Source organism: Haemorhous mexicanus, chromosome 18 (assembly GCF_027477595.1).
Source record: "Haemorhous mexicanus isolate bHaeMex1 chromosome 18, bHaeMex1.pri, whole genome shotgun sequence".
Classification (NCBI taxonomy): Eukaryota; Metazoa; Chordata; class Aves; order Passeriformes; family Fringillidae; genus Haemorhous; species Haemorhous mexicanus.
This window is the reverse complement of record NC_082358.1, coordinates 7,069,442-7,089,835: the sequence shown is the minus strand read 5'-3', so window position 1 is coordinate 7,089,835 and position 20,394 is coordinate 7,069,442. Positions and strand designations below refer to the sequence as shown.

General features: G+C 55.5%; 2 protein-coding genes across 3 annotated transcripts; both read left to right on the top strand.

The window, feature by feature from the left end:
- Positions 1-2,640: 2,640 nt before the first annotated feature.
- On the top strand, positions 2,641-8,128 carry CCN5 (cellular communication network factor 5). 2 transcript variants are annotated; one of them, XM_059862660.1, is made up of 5 exons: positions 2,641-2,796; positions 5,068-5,284; positions 5,895-6,146; positions 6,322-6,515; positions 7,015-7,190. In XM_059862660.1, the coding sequence occupies exons 1-5, from the start codon at positions 2,737-2,739 to the stop codon at positions 7,036-7,038; spliced, it is 747 nt and encodes a 248-aa protein (XP_059718643.1). In that variant the 5' UTR covers positions 2,641-2,736; the 3' UTR covers positions 7,039-7,190. The 2 variants fall into 2 exon arrangements, with proteins under 2 accessions (XP_059718643.1, XP_059718642.1); XM_059862659.1 differs by lacking the exon at positions 6,322-6,515 and having other exon boundaries at positions 7,015-8,128.
- A 2,699-nt stretch (positions 8,129-10,827) lies between these two features.
- LOC132335784 (P2Y purinoceptor 1-like) lies at positions 10,828-14,409 on the top strand. The gene has a single exon (XM_059862658.1). It carries the CDS (start codon positions 12,096-12,098, stop codon positions 13,146-13,148), a length of 1,053 nt encoding a protein of 350 aa, XP_059718641.1. The 5' UTR covers positions 10,828-12,095; the 3' UTR covers positions 13,149-14,409.
- The last annotated feature ends 5,985 nt before the right edge of the window (positions 14,410-20,394 follow it).

The following is a 20,394-nucleotide window of genomic DNA, read 5'->3' as shown; positions in this document are numbered from 1 at the left end:
ACAGGTTATGTGCTCCAGAGGAGAAGGGCTATAACAGTATTTATAAAATGAACTGCTAATGTGCTGTTCTGCTGCAGCTTTGCACATCAAAACAGTTGCAGGGGCTGAATTCCTGTGCCAGGCTCTGCCTGCAGCCCCAGCACAGTGACCTGGGTGGGGATGTGGGACCCAGAGCTGGGAGAAGGGAAGCTAAAGCCCAAGTCACCCTTGGAGAATCCTCTCTGGGAAGGCAAATCATGGGAGAATTTTGGGTACCCCTCCAGCCAGCTCCACTGGGCACCTCCAAAACCCAGCCAGGTCCCAGTGAGGGTTGCCAATGCCATCAGAAGTGTGGGCTGCTTGCCAGGCATGGGATACTGGGTTTGGCCCCATCTGACTGCTTGACTTCGGGGTGTTGACTTGACTCAGGCTTGACTGGGGCTCTCTGTCACTGCCTGAGCTCTGACAGCTTCCTGGTGATGTCAAACTATGGCAGTGATGTCACCTCACTGCATCTAAATCTCAGTGACATCAGGTGTGGGGGAAGCAAGGTCCCCTCTTGTTCAGAGCTGAGGAAAGAGTAGAGAGAGAAGCTGACCCTGTAGCCAGGACACATCAGGTGGCAGAGGTTTCATGTCCAGCTGGCTCCCCTGGGCAGCCCTGAGCCTCAGCCTCCCCCAGGGGTGCCCTGCTGCCCCCTGAGACCTCACCCATGGGTCTGTCAGCTGCTCCAAGGGTGCCTCATTGTGGGAAATGAGAGATTTTATTTCTGTTACCAGCACTGTCACCTGATTTCTACCAGGGAAATGAGCTCATGGCCATTGATCAGGAATCCCTGATAAACACAAGGCTGGAATAATTAATTGGACTGTCCCCATGTGGCAGGGCTGGATCAGTACTCTGGCTCTCCCAAGGCACTCCCAAGATGTTTGGCTGAGCTGCAGCCAGTGGGAGAGCACCGGCTGTGGGGCAGAAAGTGGAACACGAGAGGTGTCTGCAGCCTTAGGTATCAAACCCTCGGGCTTGTGAGCACCTCTCAGTGGGTCCTGAACCACCCCCTGCCAGGGAGTTCAGAGCAATGTGCCCTCCTCATGCCTCCCCTGCCACAGGCAGGGCTGCCAGAGCAGATCCCTGACCTCCAGGCATGGCCTGGGTGATGCACAGAGCTGGGGCTCCACCGTGCAGAGCAGAGGCTCTGGCACTTGCATAAGTGACAGCAGCCTTTGGAAAGTGTCCTGGTGTTCCCACAAGCTGCCATGACCTCAATAACAGCCTGACAGCAGCTAATGAAGCACAGCTACAGCAGAAATTTGGGGTGGTAATGTGAGAGTTCAGCCTGCCCTCCTCCCTGCTGGGCTGTGCCCACCCTGCTCCCAGCCCTGGCTGCCAGGCTCTGGAAACTGTGGAGCTGAGGCCAGGATTGCTGCTCAGGTGACTGAGAACCTGTTTCACAAAAGCAAAACAGAGGGGAAAAAGGCCAGAGGGAGAGAAGGGGCATCACCCTTAGCTGTGTGGTTTTGGTGTTCTGCTTGTAGCAGCCAGCAGCTCCTGTGTGTTGGCCATCACACACCTGACACCTGGCAGCAGTTCTCATCATGCCTGAATGAAACAGGCCCTCTGTGCACAGCCACCAGGATCATCCCTTGGCCAGCACAGGAGCAGCAGTCCTGGCCCCAGAACACATCCTTCAGGAGCCAGGGAGAGCTGCAGGACATCCTGCATCCTCATGCTCAGGCCTCTCCTTTGAGCTCTGGGGTCACAAATTGTCCTCTCATGTCTTGTGATCAGATCTGGGGAGTGGGAATTTGGGGAAGTGGCTCTGTCTAGTGTAGGTCTTGAGATGCTTAGGTTTGTCTTTCCTAAGAGCCAGCCTCAGATCCTCAGTCACAGGGGACAAGGGAAAAGCTTGCACAGGGCAGACTGAGAAAGCGTTGGGAAGCAATGGCTGAGCACCTGCTTTTCATTCCCAAACTTGCATTTCTAATTCTCACAATTGATTAGGATGATCATAATACTTCAGGGGCTAAATTTGCATTTACAGGGCTTGAAATCAGCAGGGTCAGACTGCAGCCTTCTCTGCATCAGGTACCCAAGACAATGCAACACGATGTGCATCCAGCCACCCAGCAGCCTCCCCAGGTGGCCTCAGTCCCTCTCAGGGTGGGGACAATGTGGCAGCACCACCACAGCAAACCCATTTCCAGCTCCTTTGGGTGACCCCTCTTCCACAGCCTGCCATGCATTGAATACAGGGGTGGATGTCCTGTTACTGCCTGGTCACAGCATTGTCCCCTAGCAGCAGCAGGGACAGCCCTGCCAACCCCTTCAAATCCCAGGAGGAAAGTACCAGCTCTGCCTGGGCAGACTTTGATCAGTAGGGTAGGGCATGAAGCTTCCCTCCCAGGCCAGGGGGAGGGAGCTGGATCACCTCAGCAGCCTGGTTCCCCAGCCTGCTCCCCAGGGACAGCACAGCATCCCTTCCCTTCACTCCTTGTCCCAGCGGGCAGCATATTCTTACCTTGAGAAGAGTGGAAATGGCAGCTGGAATGTGGGCTGGAAAAAAAAAAAAGAAAGGAAAAAAAAGAAAATCTTGAGGTTTGTCCAAACCTACTCATGTTTATATTGGAGCCTGTGAGTGACATCAGAGCAGGGAGAGTATAAACACCAGCAGGACCTACTCTGGGCTTTAAAACCTGCGAACCCTGCCTCCAAACTGCCTGGGGGGTGATGTGCTGAAGCGGCACAGGGGAGAGCAGCATGAGCCTCCAGCTGGAGAAGCAGCTCCTCTTCCTCTCCCTGCTCTGCATTCTCTCCAAGGTAAGGCAGATGGGGCCCTGGGGCAGCTTTAGCCAAGGAGCACCCGGCTCTGGCAGAGCGGGCTGCAGGAGGGACTGCGGTGTCACCACGAGCCCGGTGGCTGTCGCCGGCCGGCAGCCAGGCTGTGCTGGGGACAGAGCTGTGCTCGGAGAGGTGTTTGGGATGGAGCAGCAGGGTCCGAGCGTTCCTGGGCCCAAGGAACGCTGTGAGTCCCTGGAGCGCACAGGAACGCCAGCAACGCGCTGTGCGCCCGCCGCCCCTGCCGCGCTCCGCGCTCGGTCCCCGCCAGCCAGCGAGCAGCAGCTGGGCGGTAGCGGCTCCTCCAGGCTCCTCCAGGCTCCTCCATCCCCGCCCAGGCTCCCGAGGCAGCGGCCAAGCCTCGAGCACCAGCCCTGGCATTACTCAGCTCTCCCCACTTCTCGGAATGCTCACGCCAAGCCAGTGCCTCCAATGGGATTTGGGTTGTTGTAGAGGTTTTATTATTTTTTTTTTCTCTTGGACTCTGTGTGAAAATATTTGCCTGTGCAGAGAACAGGAATGTTGAAAAATTTGGGGCATCTCAGCTCCAAGTTCTAATTGCTGCCCGAATCCCCAAGCAGGGATGTCGTGGCAACATTGTGCCTATTTGACTCTTTTCCCAGAGTTAGATCTCTGACAGAAGCCACATTGTCATCTAAAGACAAGTAAATTACAAGGAGCAGGGAGAAATGGATTTATGGCTTGGCTAATTTTTCTAAAACATTGATTGGTAATAACAATCTCCTGAAAGATGAAAAATGCCCTTGGCTGCCTGGGTAAGCTGTAACAGAGCAATGATTCTTGCCCCAGGTGCTTGAGTGCCTGGAGAATCACCAAGGACCATCATGCTGCCAGCCCAAACCTGGCCACCACAGCCAGTCCCTCGGTCCCTGCCACATTAATAATGCTGCTCGCTGGCAGAACTAGGACAAGACCCAGATCACCCCATCCCAATCCATATTTTAACTCCAGTTATTGGCACTGACACTCCTACAGCCCCATGGAAAGCATCTGAACAGCTGCAAATGGGGAACAGATAGAGCACCAGGAGCCACCCTCTCTGTCTGACTCATCATGTCAGACCTGATGGCACTGGGAGAAACTGAAAGAAAAAGAAAAATGGTATGTAAAACCTTCATGGTCTGGCTAAGCCCATCACTCTCCTGGCAGACTCAGGAGTCACACAAGTACCTGGACCAGGGCAGGGATGAATGTTTTGGTTGCAGGTTTGCTGCCCTGCATCCAGCAGCACGTGCATGGTGCTGAGCAGCAGGGCTGCCAGGGGGCTCCCATCACTGTCAGGCCAGCACTGGTGAAGGATTCACTTCCAAACTGCAGAGCCAGCTCTCGTGGCTTGAGGCTCTATATGCAATAGCTCTGTCACTTGTGACATGATGCTCAAGAGCTGCCTAAAGAGCTGTTGGTGCCAGGGTAGTTGTGCAAGCAGGATGAGCCAAGGGTATAAACATCCACCTGCCCAGGTGAACTCCCGTGGGCACCTCCCCGGCAGACAATTGGCTGAGCAGGCAAAGGACTGCAGTGCACAGCCCTGCCAAAGTGATTACTCAGTCTAGGCACGAGGGAAAACAGCTCCCAGTCCTTGAAAACGTGCCTGTCTCCGGGCTCCTTGCCCAGTGGGCCAGGCCAGGTGAGGATGCTGCAGCCAGGGACAAGCAGAGGAAGCAGCTGGACCAGTGAGGAATGCAGTGAGCTCTGCCTGGCTTCAGATCCCCACTGCTGATGCAATGTCCTGCTTCTTGGCATGAATGAGAGCTTTTAAGACTGTATGGAGTGAGATGCTGTGCACTCACCACGTGAATTCAGTCCCTGCAAAACCACCTCTCCTGGGCTGGGCACAGCCTGCTGCCTTGGGGGCAGGCATGGGGGTGGGCTGCTTTACCTCCCTCCCTTCCTCTCTCCCACTGGGCTGTTTGGGGCTGCTGACCTCACTAAATAACCACCACTGCCTGGGATGTTCACCTTGTAGCTCCATCCTCCTGTGTGTTCAGAGCAGTGGCACAATTAAGTCCCATCTTTCAGAGTGCTGAGCCTCTGAGCTTCCTTGATTCTCCATGGTTTCCATAGGTGCCCTTCAAAGGGGACAGTAGGATGCTCTGAGATATTCCCATGGATCTGGAGCCTCCCTCCACCAAAAATCTGCCCCCATGGTTGAGACAAAGTTACCTGGCTATCCCAGTTACAAAGCAGCTGCTGGCCCAAACCACCTGTATGGATTCAGCTTTGCCCCCACAGGTTTGTGCCCAGCTCTGCCGGAGACCATGCTACTGCCCCTGGGTGCCACCCCGCTGTCCCCGCGGCTCCCCCCTGGTCCTGGATGGGTGTGGCTGCTGCAAGATCTGTGCCCGGCGCCTGGGAGAGCCCTGCGACTTCCTGCACGTCTGTGACCAGAGCCAGGGCCTCGTCTGTGACTACAGCTCTGCATCTGCAGGGACAGGAGGCACCTGCAACTGTGAGCACGGGGGTGCCCACTTTCCCCGGGGGTACCCCCACACTCCAGCCCAGCACTCAGCCCCACTCTAGCCATGACCTCACATGGCACCCCGCAGCACCACCAGGGGAGTGGGTGAGGCTGGGAGAGCAGCTTTCCTGAGGATGGTGCATGCAGCTTGGCCGTGGGGCTGTGCCCCATCTCCTGCCAGCTCTCGTGCTGCTTTCTGACTGAGAATTCAGGGTGGTTTCAGTGAGAATGGACAGGGGGGTCCCAGGGGTGCCAAGGCTGGAGCCTGGGGGTCCTGCAGAGAAATCTCAGAGAAACTTTTCCTAGCCTGGAAATCCTGAAGGCAGGGTCAGAGCCAAAGGGTGGGGGGTCCCTCACAGCTTGTGAGCTGTTGCTTTGAAAAAGCAGAGAGCTGAGGAGAGAAGGCAAGGAAGGGGAGGAGACTGAGTGATTGACATGCTGCTGCACACCCATGTCTGCCCTGCACACCACTCGGTCAATTCTGTGGTCCCCCCACTTCAATCTCTTTGTCCAGCCCCCCAGTTACCCCCAGCACTGCTCCCTGCCATCCTTATCTCTCTGTCCTTCTGTCCCTAACGGGCTCCCCGACTGTCTCTTGCAGTTGAGGACGATGAGGAGGGCTGCGAGGTGAACGGCCGGGTCTACCGAGACGGGGAGGTTTTCCAGCCCAGCTGCAAAATCCAGTGCCACTGCTTGGACGGGGGCTTCAACTGCATCCCGCTGTGCCAGGAGGATGTGCGGCTGCCCAGCCCGGACTGCCCCTTCCCCCGGCGCGTGGAGATCCCAGGGAAGTGCTGCCCGGAGTGGATCTGTGAAGGCCAGGACCAGCCCCTCCCCCGGGATGCCAGGGCAGGTAAGATGCAGGGCAGCTCCAGGGAGGGGATGCCCACGCAAATCTCCGGGGATGGCCCCTTCACCCCAGGCTGTGAAACATCAGCAGGAGACACCTCACAGGTTTCTCTGCCACGCAGGGCTTTGCCTGCAGCACCTGCCTCCAACCCCCCTTTCCCCCATGTCCTGTCTTGCAGCCCCCGGGGCGGTGTCCCCGCTGCTGCGGTACCCCTGCCCGCAGTGGGGCACGGAGTGGAGCGCTTGCTCGGCCACCTGCGGGCTGGGCTTTGCCAGCCGCGTGTCCAACCAGAACCGCTTCTGCCGGCTGGAGACCCAGCGGCGGCTCTGCACGGCCGGACCCTGCCCGGCCCTGCCCGCGGCGCTGCCGGCGGTGAGTGAGGGCTGGGGGGAGCTGCTGCCTCCGGGCACACGTGGGAATGACAAAGGGAAGGGCCAGCAACACTTACCCGTGGGCCCCATCAGCCCTCCTCAGCCACGAGCTGAGCGTGTCTCAGGGACACGTGAACCATCTCCTGAAACAGCCGATGGCAGGTGCAGACCAGAATTTTGGGGTCTCTGGATGTCTGAATCCAGGAGCGCTGTGGATCCCACGCAGGTGAGCTCGGCCTGCCCCTATGGCCAGAGATGGATTTGCAGCTCCTGCCTGGCTCCCTGGGCACACCCGGGAGGTGCTTCTGCCACCCCTTTATTAGCCTGGCACATCCCCAGTGTGGACACAGTGCTAATCTGCCTTTCTGCTGTGCAGGTGGCACTTCCTGCCCACTTCTTCTGCCCTGCACTGCCATGCTACATGCCCCTGCTGCCCAGCTGTGGGGGACACACCACCAGCCCTCTCCATCTCCCCACTGATCTCCCTTCTGCCTTTCCAGAGGCCAAGAGGAGGTCGTTTGTAGCTGTGCCCACCCTGGATTCACCCTGGAGCCAACACCTCATCCCGGCAAAGAGTCTGGCACAAACCCATGGCCCTGTGGTTACGGTGGAGATGGAGGGTGTTTCCACTGGGAAAACAGAGAAGAAATTATGGACTTTGGCTGCAAAGGAGGCTGGAAACAGAGCAAGATCCCCGTGTCACCATCACCTGCCTCCTGTGTACACCGCGCTGCCCCAGGCAGGGTTACTGGGCAGCATTCCGAGTTCCTTAGGCTGAATGAAATGGGAAATGGGGAAACCCTGCTCCAAGCATAAACCCACCCAAGAAACCAAGAAATTGATCCTTTCCTGGACCAGTGGGGCTTCTGAAGAGATGATGCTGCTTGTCTGCTACATCATGCAGCTCTGCTTTGCAGGGACTTCAAGAGAGACCATCTCCAGCACCCGGAAGTCAAAATCCCTGGAGAGAACCCTCATGCCCTGGCCCCCAGGAAGGGAACAGGTCATCAAGCTCCCTGTGACCCCACAAGTCACTGCCACACCAGGCTGAGCTGCTAAGCCACGCAGGAGCTCAGCCAGCCCATGATACCCACCCTGCCTTCCCGGGCATGGGCAGGGTCCTCCTGACGGCAGCTCTAACTCACCTTCCCCTCATCCCTCCAGAATAAACACGAGCCTTCCCGCTCTGCCTGGCCTCCTCCTCTGGTGGTTTGGCAGGGCTTCGGCAAGCCAGGAGCTCAGACAGCAGCAGACAGACCCGCCTGCCATCCAAGCACATTCCCCGCGAGCCGGGGCCAGGGGAGAAGCAGGCAAAGGGAAAACAAATCGCAAAGATGAGTCGGGGCCGTCTCCCGACGGGCTGGAGCTGCTCCAGCCATGCAGGAGTCGGCGCAGGAGAGCTGCTCGGCTGCTCTGGCTGTACTTTCTCCCAGTAAAAAGTCCTTCTGGGTGATGGAAAATGAAACCCAAATGCCCTCTAACGGCCTCGCACAGATGTGCAGAGGGAACGCGCGCTCCGCCGCGCCAAGGGCAGCTGGAGGAAACGTGTCCAGGTGAGAGACGGACTTCTTAGATGGGTATTTCTGGAAGTAAAAATAAAGATGTGCTCATCCAGGTGTGGAGCTTGTCTGTGCAGGGCAAGTCCAGCCCTCCTGCTCAAGGTCAGCTCGGTGGGTGCAGGAAAGTCCTGGCACAGGCTGGGGCAGCTTGGAGGCACCTCGATTCAGGCTGCTTAGAGTAAGAGAAAGAAAAAGAAAAAAAATGTGAATCAAAGCACTGAACACATTATTACAATTTATTATACCCTGGGTTAAATCCTTCTCTCTTACCCAGCCATAAGCTCTGCTGATGGCACCAGCCCTGGCCATAGCAGTGCCCAGGTCTGCAGTGTTGGGATGTGCAGGACAGCAGGGCAGGGCATGGCAGTTCCTGCACTGCTGCTATGTCTGCAGCCACAGGCACAGCCTCTTCTCAGCTCCCAAAAATCAATGCCCAAACTCCCCTGTAACTCATCCCTCCTACTGCCAGGCCCACACTTCCTCCATTGCCCTGGGCTGGGATTTCCCCAGCATGGTGCAGCCACCATCACCAGCTGGCTGTGCTCCAGGACAGGTCTGGGGCTGAAGGGGCCAGAGCCTGGATGGCAGGGGGAGCTCCTCTCTCCAGCCCAAGGAAAGGTCTCTCCTGCAGCAGCAGAAACAGCACCAGGGCCAAGGAAACTCACTCACTCCCTCAGGCCCTGCAAGAACTGAAAAGAAAATGAAAGTCAAGGATGCGGTTCAGCCACCTCCTGGGGGTAAAAAAAAAAAGGGAAAGAAAAAAAGAAACCTCACTGCTCTTGCAGTAAAACATGGCCTACAAAGAGAATTATTTACTGCAATCATCTGGTGCTCAGCCTGAATACAAATCATTAATTCTGTTTGATATGGGGCACATGGTAAAACTCCAGCAGGCAGCAAATCACAGAACAAACAGCTTGGGTTGGCTTTTTTAGTTCTCTGGTGGCCATGCCAAACAAATGGTGACCCAAAGCTCATGTAGACTTCAAAACTACCACATTCCTCGACTGACATGGATAAAACATGTTGTGGGTACTGAAAATCCTGGTTTAAAGCCAGTTCTTGTTCAAGCATGTTGGGACTTGGCCAGCAAGGCTGGGTGAGCACCCAGGGCTGTCACACACTCCCAGATCCTGCCCAGCCACCTCTGGGAGATGGTAAAAATCAGAAGGTCACTTTCTAGGCAGCAACCTGCAATTCTCATTTCAAACAAATGACTCAACACACCTCTGCTATAATTATCTTTTTTTTTTCTCCCCCTGCAGAATGTCTCCCTGATTCACTAAGCATCTAAATAATGAATTAATGATTCCAAATAAATCAGAGTTATTTTTCCCTATGAATACAGGGAAATCAACTCTTGCAGCTTGATTGCTAGTCTCACAATATTTCCCTCTAAAGCCCTGCTACCCTGGAAACGTGGTTATTTGAGGCTCTGACGCAGGGTCCTGGCTTTGCCTGCTCATGTGGGGCAACAGAGAATATTCCCCCCCATCCACAGGTGATGTGCAAAGATAAAAATTCCCAAACTGAAAGAAAATTCACTCCTGTCCTTAAGGCACAAGGCCACATCTGCACACAGCCTGGGATCTGCCAACCACACTCCTGAGCCAGTGATGAGCAGCAGATCACAGCTCATTTCTGTGCAAGCACACGCAGCAACTGAAGGAAAACTGTCCTGCTGGATGAGTAAACAACATGCATCAGAATTGCTTTTCCAAGCCATTCTCATGATTGATGATTTTTAAATGCATAGAGTTGGGTGAGAGAGGGCTGGATGAGCCCCTTGTTACAGTGAAACATTTTCAGAAGCTGAGCAGAGGAATGCAATGCTCAATTGAAAAAAAAAAAAAAAATCAAGCAGATAATGGGTTTTTTATTTTTCCTGGAAACACATGATTCAGGTTCTGTGTTTGCAGGAGCTGTCTTGGCCCTGTGTTCTCATCCTGACATCAGCACTGCTGTTGCCTGCCAGAGCCAGGAGCCAGAGGGGAGCATCCTCATGCAGAGTGTTTGGGCAGAGCTGGCAGTAGCACCTGCGTTGTGAGTGAAACCATGGGTCAAGTGAACACCTAAAACACACGGGAGGCAGGCACAAGAGAAAAGTTCTGTGACTGTGCCTCCAAAGGGTCCCGGGAACAGGAGATATGGAGGGCATGGGGCTCCAGCCATTCATGGGCAGTGCTCCTCATGCCCTGCCCTGCTCCTCTCTTCCCACAGCAGGAGGCACCAGCTCCAAGCTTTCATTCTCAGGACAGGGAAAGCTTTGCCTTCATTGCTGAGAGCAGCTCATGACCCTTCCTATGATCACAGAAACCCTCCCAGCCAACTGCTGCCTCTGCCTCAGTTTCCCCAAAGGTTGATACTCTGGGCCAAAGGGAACTGTTCCTTTCCTCTCGCTGCCCTTCCACCTCCATAAAGTTGCTCTGCAAGTGCCGCCCCAAGCCCAGGCTGCAGGAGCAGCTGAGGTGTACGGAGGCAGAGGGAGCAGGAGCAGGGCAGGATGGGGTCACTTCCCCGAGGGTTGCACCCCCATGGACACCCCTGCTGCTGTAACTCCAGCGGCACAGATCCACCAGAGCCTCTGCAAACCGCAGAAAAGCCATATCTTCCCCACAAGGAAACAGCTTCCACACTTCATCTTTTCGGCAGCACACCCGTAGCGGTGAGATTTTATTATACAGGCAGGAAATAACACACGATGTTTCCTACCGCTTGTCTGTTCCAGCAAGCGCTCTCTGAAGTCAACAAACACACTGGTTCCTCAACACGCAGCTAACCCCCACCCCATCTGCGCCTTGGGCCGGACCACCGTGTCCCCGAGCTGCCGTGCCCGAGCGTGGTCCAGCGGAGATGCTCAGCCGCTCCCGAGGAGGGATGGACGCGAGTCGGGACGGCTGGGCAGGACTCACCCTCCCTCCTCCTCCTCCTCCTCCTCCCCACTGGCCGATGAAATACCAGCCTCCTCCCAACCCTGCCCGGATTCAATTCCCGGAAAGCAAGCGGACATGGTCTCTCCAGAGCCTAGCCTTTCACCTCAGGTCCTTTCCCCAAGGTCGAAATGGCTTACCAGGGTAAACCTCTCTCCCTGCGGATTGCTTCCCCGTCAACTTCCGCGCCTGCAGATCCAAGTGACTTCTGGCCCCGTTTATGCTGCAGCAGCTGCTCAGCAATGCGATGGGGCTGCCCTTCCTCGGGGTCTGCTTTGGGCTTGCTGCTTTAGCTCTTGCCCCAGTTTCGCATTATCTGGGTGTCTCCTGTGACAGGAAAGGAAGGGCACAGCCCGTCTCAAGTCCTCCCTGCACGGGTCTGGACCGCTGGAAGGAGGAACGGGGAAAGGGTTTTTGTGCTTGGGAAGGGAGACAGAAGGAGGCAGCAGGAGCAGCTGTAGGGAGGGACAGCTCTTGCACAGGACTCACTCTGCCTGGGCTGGGGGCAGACAGCCTGGTGCATCTCTGCCTGGTGGCGCTGCCTGCGGCACCGGCGATGGCAGCATGAGCCCCATGGAACACCGCCAGTGTCCTCTCTGCCTCTGCTCCCGGTATTTCTGAGCGTAGCAGCCAGGAGAAAGGCTGTCAGGAATGGCAGGGAGGGCGGCTCATGGGGGCCAGGCTTCCAGCCCCCAGTGCGGAAAACTGAGAGGTTTCTCCTGACCGCGAGTGGGACAGAACAGAAACAGGCTGAAAGTTTGGCTCTTCCTCCTCAGGCATCCCTCTGCCGCCCCCCTGCATCCTGCTCCCTCCGGGCACTCCCAGCACCCAAAGTAGCCGGGGGGCTGCGTGACCCCGGCTCCGAGTGGGCTGGGGGAGGCGCCGGGGGAGTGGCGGAAGCCGCTCCGCCGAGGCTGCTCTCGGCACATCCTCCCCGTGTCCCGGGGAAAGTCCAGAGCCCTCAAGTCCCAGGCCAGGCTCAGCAGGAGCGGAGAGTTGAGGGGAGCCTCAGCCTGTGCCGGAGGACACGGAGCTGCTGCGGCACCGGTGCCCCCCAGCTCTGCCACCCGGGCGCGGCTGCCGCAGCGCCCCATGGCCGCGGACGCTCTCTCCACGTGGCCCGGCAATGGCACTCGGGCTCCCTGCCCCGTGGATTCCGCCTTCGCCCAGCGCTTCCTGCCCGCCGTGTACCTGACCGTGATCCCCCTGGGGCTGCTGGGGAACGGGCTGGGGCTGTGGCACCTCTGCACGGGGCCCCGAGAGGGTGCCCGCCAGCCCCTCAGCCTGCTGGTGGGCAACCTGGGGCTGGCTGACCTGCTCTACGTCAGCACACTGCCCTTCCTCGTCAGCTACTACCGCCAAGGCAGAGTGTGGATCTTCGGGCAGCCCTGGTGCCGCCTCACCCGCAGCCTCTTCCACCTGAACCTCTACGCCAGCATCGGCTTCCTCAGCTGCATCAGCATCCACCGCTACCTGGGCATCGTGCACCCGCTGAAGGCGCGGGGCAGGTGCCGGGGTGCCGCCTCCTCCGTGTGGCTCAGCGTGACAGTGTGGCTGTGGGTCATCGCGCAGATAGCTCCCGATCTTGCTTTCAGCAAGACAGACGGCAACGGGACGCAGTGCCACGACACGACGGGACAGGAGTACCTGGATGTTTACTTGCCCTACACCTTTGCTGTCACCGTGACTGGCTTTGTCATCCCGTTCCTCATCATCATCGGCTGCTACTGCCACGTGGTGTTCGTGCTCTGCAGGAATGACAGCGTGGACGCCAGCCTCAGGAGGAGAAGCATCGGACTGGTGATTCTCGTCATGGTTCTCTTTGTCATCTGCTTCCTCCCCTACCACATCTTCAGAAACCTCAACTTGTTTTTTCGCTGGCGGCCACAAGGGTCCTGCACACAGGCTTCAAAGGACGTCTACGTTTCCTACCAGGTGACTCGGGGCCTGGCCAGCCTCAACAGTGCCCTCAACCCCCTGCTCTATGTGATCACCAGCAAAGACTGGAGGTCACGAGTGAGAACCATCAGCCAAAGTGCCCGACAGTGTCTGAGGCCACCCTTCCGGGGCAAAACCTCTGGCCAGGCAGCTGAGAAGAAGAGGAACGATATTCTTTGTAAGGGGGAGGCTTTTAATGAGCTCTGAGGTACCTGGCACCCCTGCTTCTGCCACATCAGCTTGTGCTTGGCACCTCCCTGGGGGCAGCCCCCACCTTGACACCTGCTTTGCAGAGATGGTGACAGCAGCATCACGGGCTTTGTGCACACAAGGGACAGGCAGGGCTGGCAGCATCTGAGAGAAAACTGGGACCAGATTCCAGAAGCAAAACAACCCAACCATTTTGCCTACAGCACGCCTGGAGATGGAAAGAGATGATCACATTTGCTCCAGTCCAAAATATTTCCCTCCAGCCTCTGCTGCAGCAGGCTGAGCTGGTTAACATCCCCTTGCTTCCCAGCTCCTCAGGGACTGAGGGATGGAGGGAGTGACACCTTGTCCCTCCACTACATCCTCCCTACTGTACGTGGGTTTGAGACAGCATTCCCTCCTTCACCTGAGGAGAGAACTGCTGAGAGGGCAAATTTTTGCTGTGGAGGAAGAGCTTTGGGAATGGAAATATTCATTTAAAAATCAGGTTTTAAGTACATTACTAAGCTGTGACAGTTCCTGGGTGATTGAGCTGTTTCAGGATCTGTGGGATCCTCTACTGCCCACCTCCTTTGCAGAAGAAAAAGACATTTTTGGCATCACTCCCTCTCTTTTGGAAGAGCACATAGCAGAACTAACAAATGGACATTTTAAAGTTTTTGGAGGTTATTGGTTGGGATTTTATTTTGGAAGGTGAATGACTGCAGTAGCCTGAACTCCTGCTTTCAGCAGGAAAATGCCAGGAGAGTTTGCAGATCTTCAGGTGGGTGCTTGCATCTTGCATCCAGCCTTGAGAGGGCATTAGATATGACTTGTAAAAATTAGATGTGCAAATAAAAAGAGAAGCAGCACTGGCATGAATGCTTGTGAAGGCAGGATGTGATAGCGAGATCTCTCATCACCAGGGGTGACAGATCTCTGCTGTTAAGCTGAGCAGAGGCTCCCAAGCAGTATTTTAGTTTTTGATCTTGGTGTTACCCACTACAACCAGCTCGAACACTTCAATTCAATAATGTGATTTGCAGCAGCAGCAGCTTTTGGAGCCCAGCTGAAGGAAGTGGACTGTGAGTTAAAATCAGCCCTTTCTGGGAAAGCACTGGCCCAGGGACGGATGTTGTGCTCTTTTCCTGACATTTATCTCTGTCAGCTGTTCCTCACCCAGACCCACCTTGGCTGGGCAGAGGAGGGAGCACAGCTGCCTTTCAGTGCAGTTAATATGTCTGCAGTGCAAATAAACACCTCATGCTTTTGCTTGTGAGTCGTCTGCCTTCTTTTAAAGCTTTATGGGAGCCTGGGAGCCAGCTCCCAGGGTTGGAGCAGGGGCCTGCCTGCTCAGGGAGTGGTGATGATTTTCCCAGTGCTCTGCAGACAGAAAAGTGCTGGGAGACTGCAGGCAGCCAGTGGAGAGTGATCTGTGACAGGCACACACTGAGGAGTCTGCTCAGCACCACTCAGGGGTCCAGCAGAGCCTGAAATGTCTAGCTCCCATCTCATCCAGAGGAAAACCAAAGATAAAGCATAAATTCACCAATGAGATCTTCTCTGACTCTTGTAGAAAGATTGAGACATGAGGATCAGACCTGGTCCCTGCTCCTTGCACACATGCTCCAGATCTGGGCTTCTCCAGAGCTCTGAACTCTTCTCCTTTCCTCTAAAAACACCCACGCCTCTGAAAGCTGTCCAGCTCTTCCATCTTCACACATGGATCCTGTCTGAGATGCTACAGCTCCCCTCTCAAAACCTCCCAGGGCTCTCTATCCCTGGAACCAGAGGGTGGGATTGTGCCTGGAGCAACCAGGGCAGCACCCAGCCTGTCCCAGGTCCCACCTGTGGCATGGGAAGAACTTTTGGGAGTGAGTAAACAGGCAGGGAAGGCAGGGAGCCATCATAATTGTTCTTCCCCTTCTCCCAGCTCTGTGCCAGACATTGTCAGGGCCACACACAAGCATTTGCTGCTGGCAGGAAGGGGCTGGTGTCACTGGAGAAGCTGTGCCATGGTTACCTCCTGAGTCATCCCCCCTTTTGGGCTCCTGCCTTATGGCCAGCTGAACATTCCCCTTTCCCTCCCTTGGCTATCTGTTGCCAGACTCTGAAGATGTCTAAAAGCAAGTGAGAGGAATCCCACCTGCACTCTCTGCTCTTCCCACAGCCTCTCTGCTGCAGCGGCATGGAGCAATGATCTTGTCTGCAAAATCAAGCTGAAAGCAGATTTTTAACTCCTTTATCAAGATTAGACCCAACCAATAAATCAAACATGGTGGGAATTCTCCTCCTGACACTAATGGGATCGGGATCAAGCCTGGAAATTTGGCAGCATTTCTTGCTTCATTAAATAAACCACTCTCAGTTGAGGATATGTTGCAAACGCAGTCAAGGTTTGTTATGTTACTGAGAACTTTTGAGCTGACAGCCCAGGGAAGCCAGTGAGGCAGAAATAACAGGCACACATACAGATGCACAGATGTACAACCACTTTTTTCCTCCAAAATGCAGAACTGGGATTTTTTTTGGCATGCAAAACACTCTACAAAAAGAAAATTTTGCTATCAGCAACATCTAAATGCATAGAACTCATCTCTGATTAATTCTTTATTTCATTTTGCACACATTAGATAAATTCTGGCTCTGACTCAGTTCAGGGGTGATGGTATGGCCAGTGGAGCCCTGATTGCTGAACAAGTGTGGGTTGGCTGCCCTGTGCTGAGAACGTGGGCTCATGCTTTTGTGCCAGAGACTTCCAAGCCCAAGAGAGAGGAGCTGCTGCACACAGGGCTGGGGGTGCTGGGGACATCACTGTGGCACTGGCATGGTGCACAGGTCCTTGTTGGACAAACAGACCATGGCCGTAACACAAGAGCCCCCAGGCCCAGGTGAGGTGGGAAGAGCATGTGTGAAGCTGGAGGAGAAGCAGCCAGAGCAGGAGGCTGCCACGGGATTTGGCTACACATTGCTCCAGGCACCCAGCAGTAGGACTCTGGTGGAGCATCTTTAACAGCGTGGTGGGAGGCTGCAGTGTGCACAGAAAAAAGGGATGAGTCACTCAGGTCACTAATGAAAGGTCACAGCATCCTCAGATTCTGTGAGAGCCATTTATTTCTTCAGCAAAACAATTCCATTGCTAAAGTACCTTCGGCTGCAGTGACAACAGACCTGACAGGTTATCTTATTTACCAAGGGTATCGATCAGACTGGGAAGGAATAGTAGATGCAATTATCCAGGTGAGCCGGGGAAAATGGTAAATACACCTTCCACTGGGGTGCTGTTGGTGAATATTTTAATAAAAGAGAAAAAGCTGAGTCTTTGTCTATACTACACGGAGTGCTTTGGCATCCGAGGGACCAACAGCTTGTGCAGGAGAGAGCAAATCACAGAAATAGAACAACACTTAGCGTGCCTGTGTGAAGCCATCAGTCCGATACCACTCCTGCGGTGCCTGCAGTTATAAATAGGTGATGCCGTGCTGCGCGGACCCGGGCAGCGGGAGGGCGAGGAGCGCACGGCAGCTCCGGCCGCGCCGCCGCTCTCAGCCCCGCACGCATTTGTATGTGCGCTACACAGCGACTGCGGCTGCACCCTGCGGGCACCGCTTTGTCCTGAAGGACTCGCCCAGCCCAGGTTTAAAACAGTTGAGGCATTTTTTACGCAGTTCCTTTAAATATTCCCCCCGCGGCAAGAGCTCCTTGCGCCGGATCGCTGCTCGAGGCAGGCGCCAGCACAGGAGCGGGGCAGTGAGAAAGCTCCGGGAGGTGCTCGGTGCACCACGACCTGTCTCCTCAGCATCCTGGGAGGAAGCTATCATTTGAATTTTGCCCAACACCTCCGTTCTGTCATGAACAGGAGACACTCAGATCCCATCTGGCTCCCTGAAGAGCCCTTCGTGCCAACGCACAGCCCAGCCAGCGTGAAATTCTTCTGCTTGTTTGGGCTTATGGGCAAAAAGTTTACCCTAAGGAGCATCAGAGAGCTCCCAGGCTTTCCAACGGCACCACAGCTCCTCCTTGGAGAGGCTGCTTCCGTGCTGTGTTCAGGACATCCAAGGACAGGAGACAGATTAACTCTGTCCTGGCTGCCCTTGCTCACATGTGGAGGTGCAGAGGTGCACCTCTGTGCTCAGCAGAGGTGAGGAGAACCACCCACCACAGCTCCCAGGCTGCTCCTACCAGCACAGTCCACCCTGCAGAACCTCTGTGTCTCCAGTCCAGGCAGTGGGGAGACAATCCCATGGCACTGGGGAGCTGCTGGCACGGGGGAGAGCTCAGGGGCAGTTCACTGGTGGGGGTGCCAAGAGCCAGGAATTCTCACTGAATGAAGTGTTACTTGGTTTGGAGGCACAAACCCCTCTTTGAAAGTGTGTGGTGCTGGCCACACAGTGCCATGCTGAGAGCCCAGAGGAGATGGTGATGCAGTTCCTTTGGGATGCAGCTCATCCATGAGCCTGGGGCTATCCAAGACCCCAGCAGGTCTGCACTACCCATCATGAGACGCTGCAGCTTCCTCGGGGCTGTTGGAGGAGAGAATCTTTCTGTGTGCAAAGCTGAAACAACAGATCCATCCCTGTAGCCATATCCCACTGCACTGAGCTGGGATGTGGGAAAAGCTCTGGCAGGGTGCCCCGGGGCAGACACCAGCAGCACAAGGGCCACAGTGAGGCAGAGGGGCTTCACAAGCTGAAACTTTATTTTCCTTTCCAGTGGGGCATGTAGAAGCAGAGGGTGGCTCATGGACAAAGCAGCAGACTCAGCTGGGAGTACAGGACACATCCTCTCCCCCAGGCTTAGCACAGGGCTGAGTGCTGGACTTGCAGCCACTCCTGCCCATCCCAGCCTGGGGGAGGTTCTCGTTGCCTCCATAAAGGATGCTGTTCACACGTGGTTCTCAAGCCAGAAACCCCCAAATGGCCTTGCCCTGAGCCTGTGTGGAGATGCCCAAGGGATACCCAGAGCATCGCCTCCTGTCACTGCTCAGCGCCTCAGCTCCTGCCTCAAGAGACACACAAAGGACCTAACAGTCAGTTAAATGTTTCAGATCACAGAGAAGCTTCTGGTTTATTTCTCCATTTACCTCAGGTGGTTTGCCTGCCTCTAAAAAAGCCTATTGTTAGTTTAATTGCCTCTAACAGATTCATGGCAGATCTGGTGTCCCAGTGCCTGGAACCGCAGTGATTCCTGTGCCACCGTTGGCTGTGTCCCAGGGACACCACACAGCCCCTGAGCATGGCTGGAAAGAAAGGGCCAGGGCTGGAGCAGGGGACAAGCAGCTGGGCCAAGCAAACACAGGGATGTTTTTGCATTTACAATGCAGAGAGGATCTGTCTTATCTCTCCAATTAGTCCTTCCAGAGAAAAGCCTGGAGAGAAACAGCTGGAAACTCTTCGTATATAAACAAGACTTAGTAAAATCTGTCGTTTTAAGGTGGAGGAAGAAAACAAGTCCCTAAAATGGTGCTTACACTGCAAGAGAAAACAGATATTTCATTTTGTTCTGTTCATTCCCCACTGGGAACCTGCTGTGCTCTCAGGCATGGGCAACAGGAATACTTTCACGGGGCATTTACAGCTCCCTTGGCTGGGAAATCGCTTGTGGCCCCAAACACAGAGCTGTTCTGACCAGTGGAGTGTGGGACCAGCCATGGAGCATCGCTAGCAGGGAAAGAAAAATGAATCTGGGTGGAATCAAACCCTGCATTGAAATAAGCCGATGCCTGGCTGGAAAGCTCAAACAACCTCTCAGCACCGGTTCTTCAGAGAAAAACAGGAAAGGACATCTTGAATTTTACTAATAAATGCACTTTTTTCCAGTTGAAGTCGTGGGGAAGATTTGTTTTCTAGCGGGTTATTTTTAGCATCGAAAGGAGCCGTTTGCTGTAAACTGTCTGCCCGGGAAGAGGAGCTCCGGGGGCCGCAGCCGCGACTGCGGCAGCGCCCCGGCCCCGCACGGCTCCGCACGGCCCGGAGCGGGGCTCAGCTCGCCCGCGGGACCCACCCACCTCCGACCCTGCCTGAGGCACATCCAGGCAGGCACAGGCGCTGCCTCCTGCCCCACCAGTCCCCAGTGGGGAAGGGCGGTGCCGTAGGGTGGGGAGGACTCGCTGAGCGCACCCAGCATCCGGGCAGACACCCCTGCACTGAGCACACCCAGCATGCGGGCAGACACCCCTGCAGTGAGCACACCCAGCATGCGGGCAGACACCCTGAGCACATCCAGCATCCAGGCAGACACCCTGAGCACATCCAGCATCCAGGCAGACACCCCTGCACTGAGGGCACCCAGCATGTGGGCAGACACCCCTGCACTGAGGGCACCCAGAAACCAGGCAGACACCCTGAGCACACCCAGCATGTGGGCAGACACCCCTGCACTGAGCACACCCAGCGCTCACCACATGGCTCCCAGCACGGCAGAGCCCATCCCTCCCCCTGGGGTGTCCCACAGGATCCCTGTGGCTGTCCAGGACCTTTCCAATCCCTGCAGAGCTGTGCTACCATGCCTCCTAGGACAGGGGCAAAGCTGTCACTGGGGAACCCTCCAGAAGAGCTTCACATATTTGTAATTCCTTCCCAGACCCTTTGTCCCCCCCAGCCCTGACCTTGCTCGCAGCGCCACTGGCGGTGCTGCAGGGCGGTCATTTACAGCACAGCGATGCTGCCGCCGTGCTGGGAGCAGAGGCACGCCCGGGCTCGGGCCCTGCTCCTCCTGGGGCCGTGTCTGAGGCTGTGCTGGTGGCCACGGCAGACTCACCTCGCCCAGAAGCAGGACCCTTGTCCAGACACACTCCCAAAGCCTCTCTCCTTCATCCCAGGGATCCAGGGTCTCCTGGCAGTGACTGCCCCACTCTGGCACTGCAGCAGCACCACAGAGCCTCCCAGCCCCAAACCCCAATCCCAACTGGAAGACAGCTTTGATTGAACAGGCTCTCAGCAAATATTTCCACAGATTTTTAAATAGAGGCATCATGATTTTATCTTATTATTTCATAATTAAAGCCAAGATCCTCAAACAAAATAAATGAACCGAACTAAAGCATCCAAGATCAAGAACTTGCTAAAGCAGAGCAGCACCTTTCCCGTTTGGTTGTGGTCCAGGCACTTTATGGCAGGTACTTTGTGCTTGGCTGATGTTCAACTGACAGCTTTCCAAGCATATAAAAAACTTATTAGGCTGAAAATAGAGTTTGTGACCATAAACTCTCGAGAGTACTGTCAGCATTTCCAGCCCAGGTCTGCTTTGTGTACAACCACTGGCA

Excerpts from the sequence above, each read along its gene's own strand:
- CCN5 (XM_059862659.1), top strand. The coding sequence starts at position 2,737 with ATGAGCCTCCAGCTGGAGAAGCAGCTCCTCTTCCTCTCCCTGCTCTGC. Across the intron at positions 5,285-5,894 it reads GACAGGAGGCACCTGCAACT|TTGAGGACGATGAGGAGGGC; the intron begins GTGAGCACGGGG and ends TGTCTCTTGCAG. Across the intron at positions 6,147-7,014 it reads CCCCCGGGATGCCAGGGCAG|AGGCCAAGAGGAGGTCGTTT; the intron begins GTAAGATGCAGG and ends CTGCCTTTCCAG.
- LOC132335784 (XM_059862658.1), top strand. The coding sequence starts at position 12,096 with ATGGCCGCGGACGCTCTCTCCACGTGGCCCGGCAATGGCACTCGGGCT.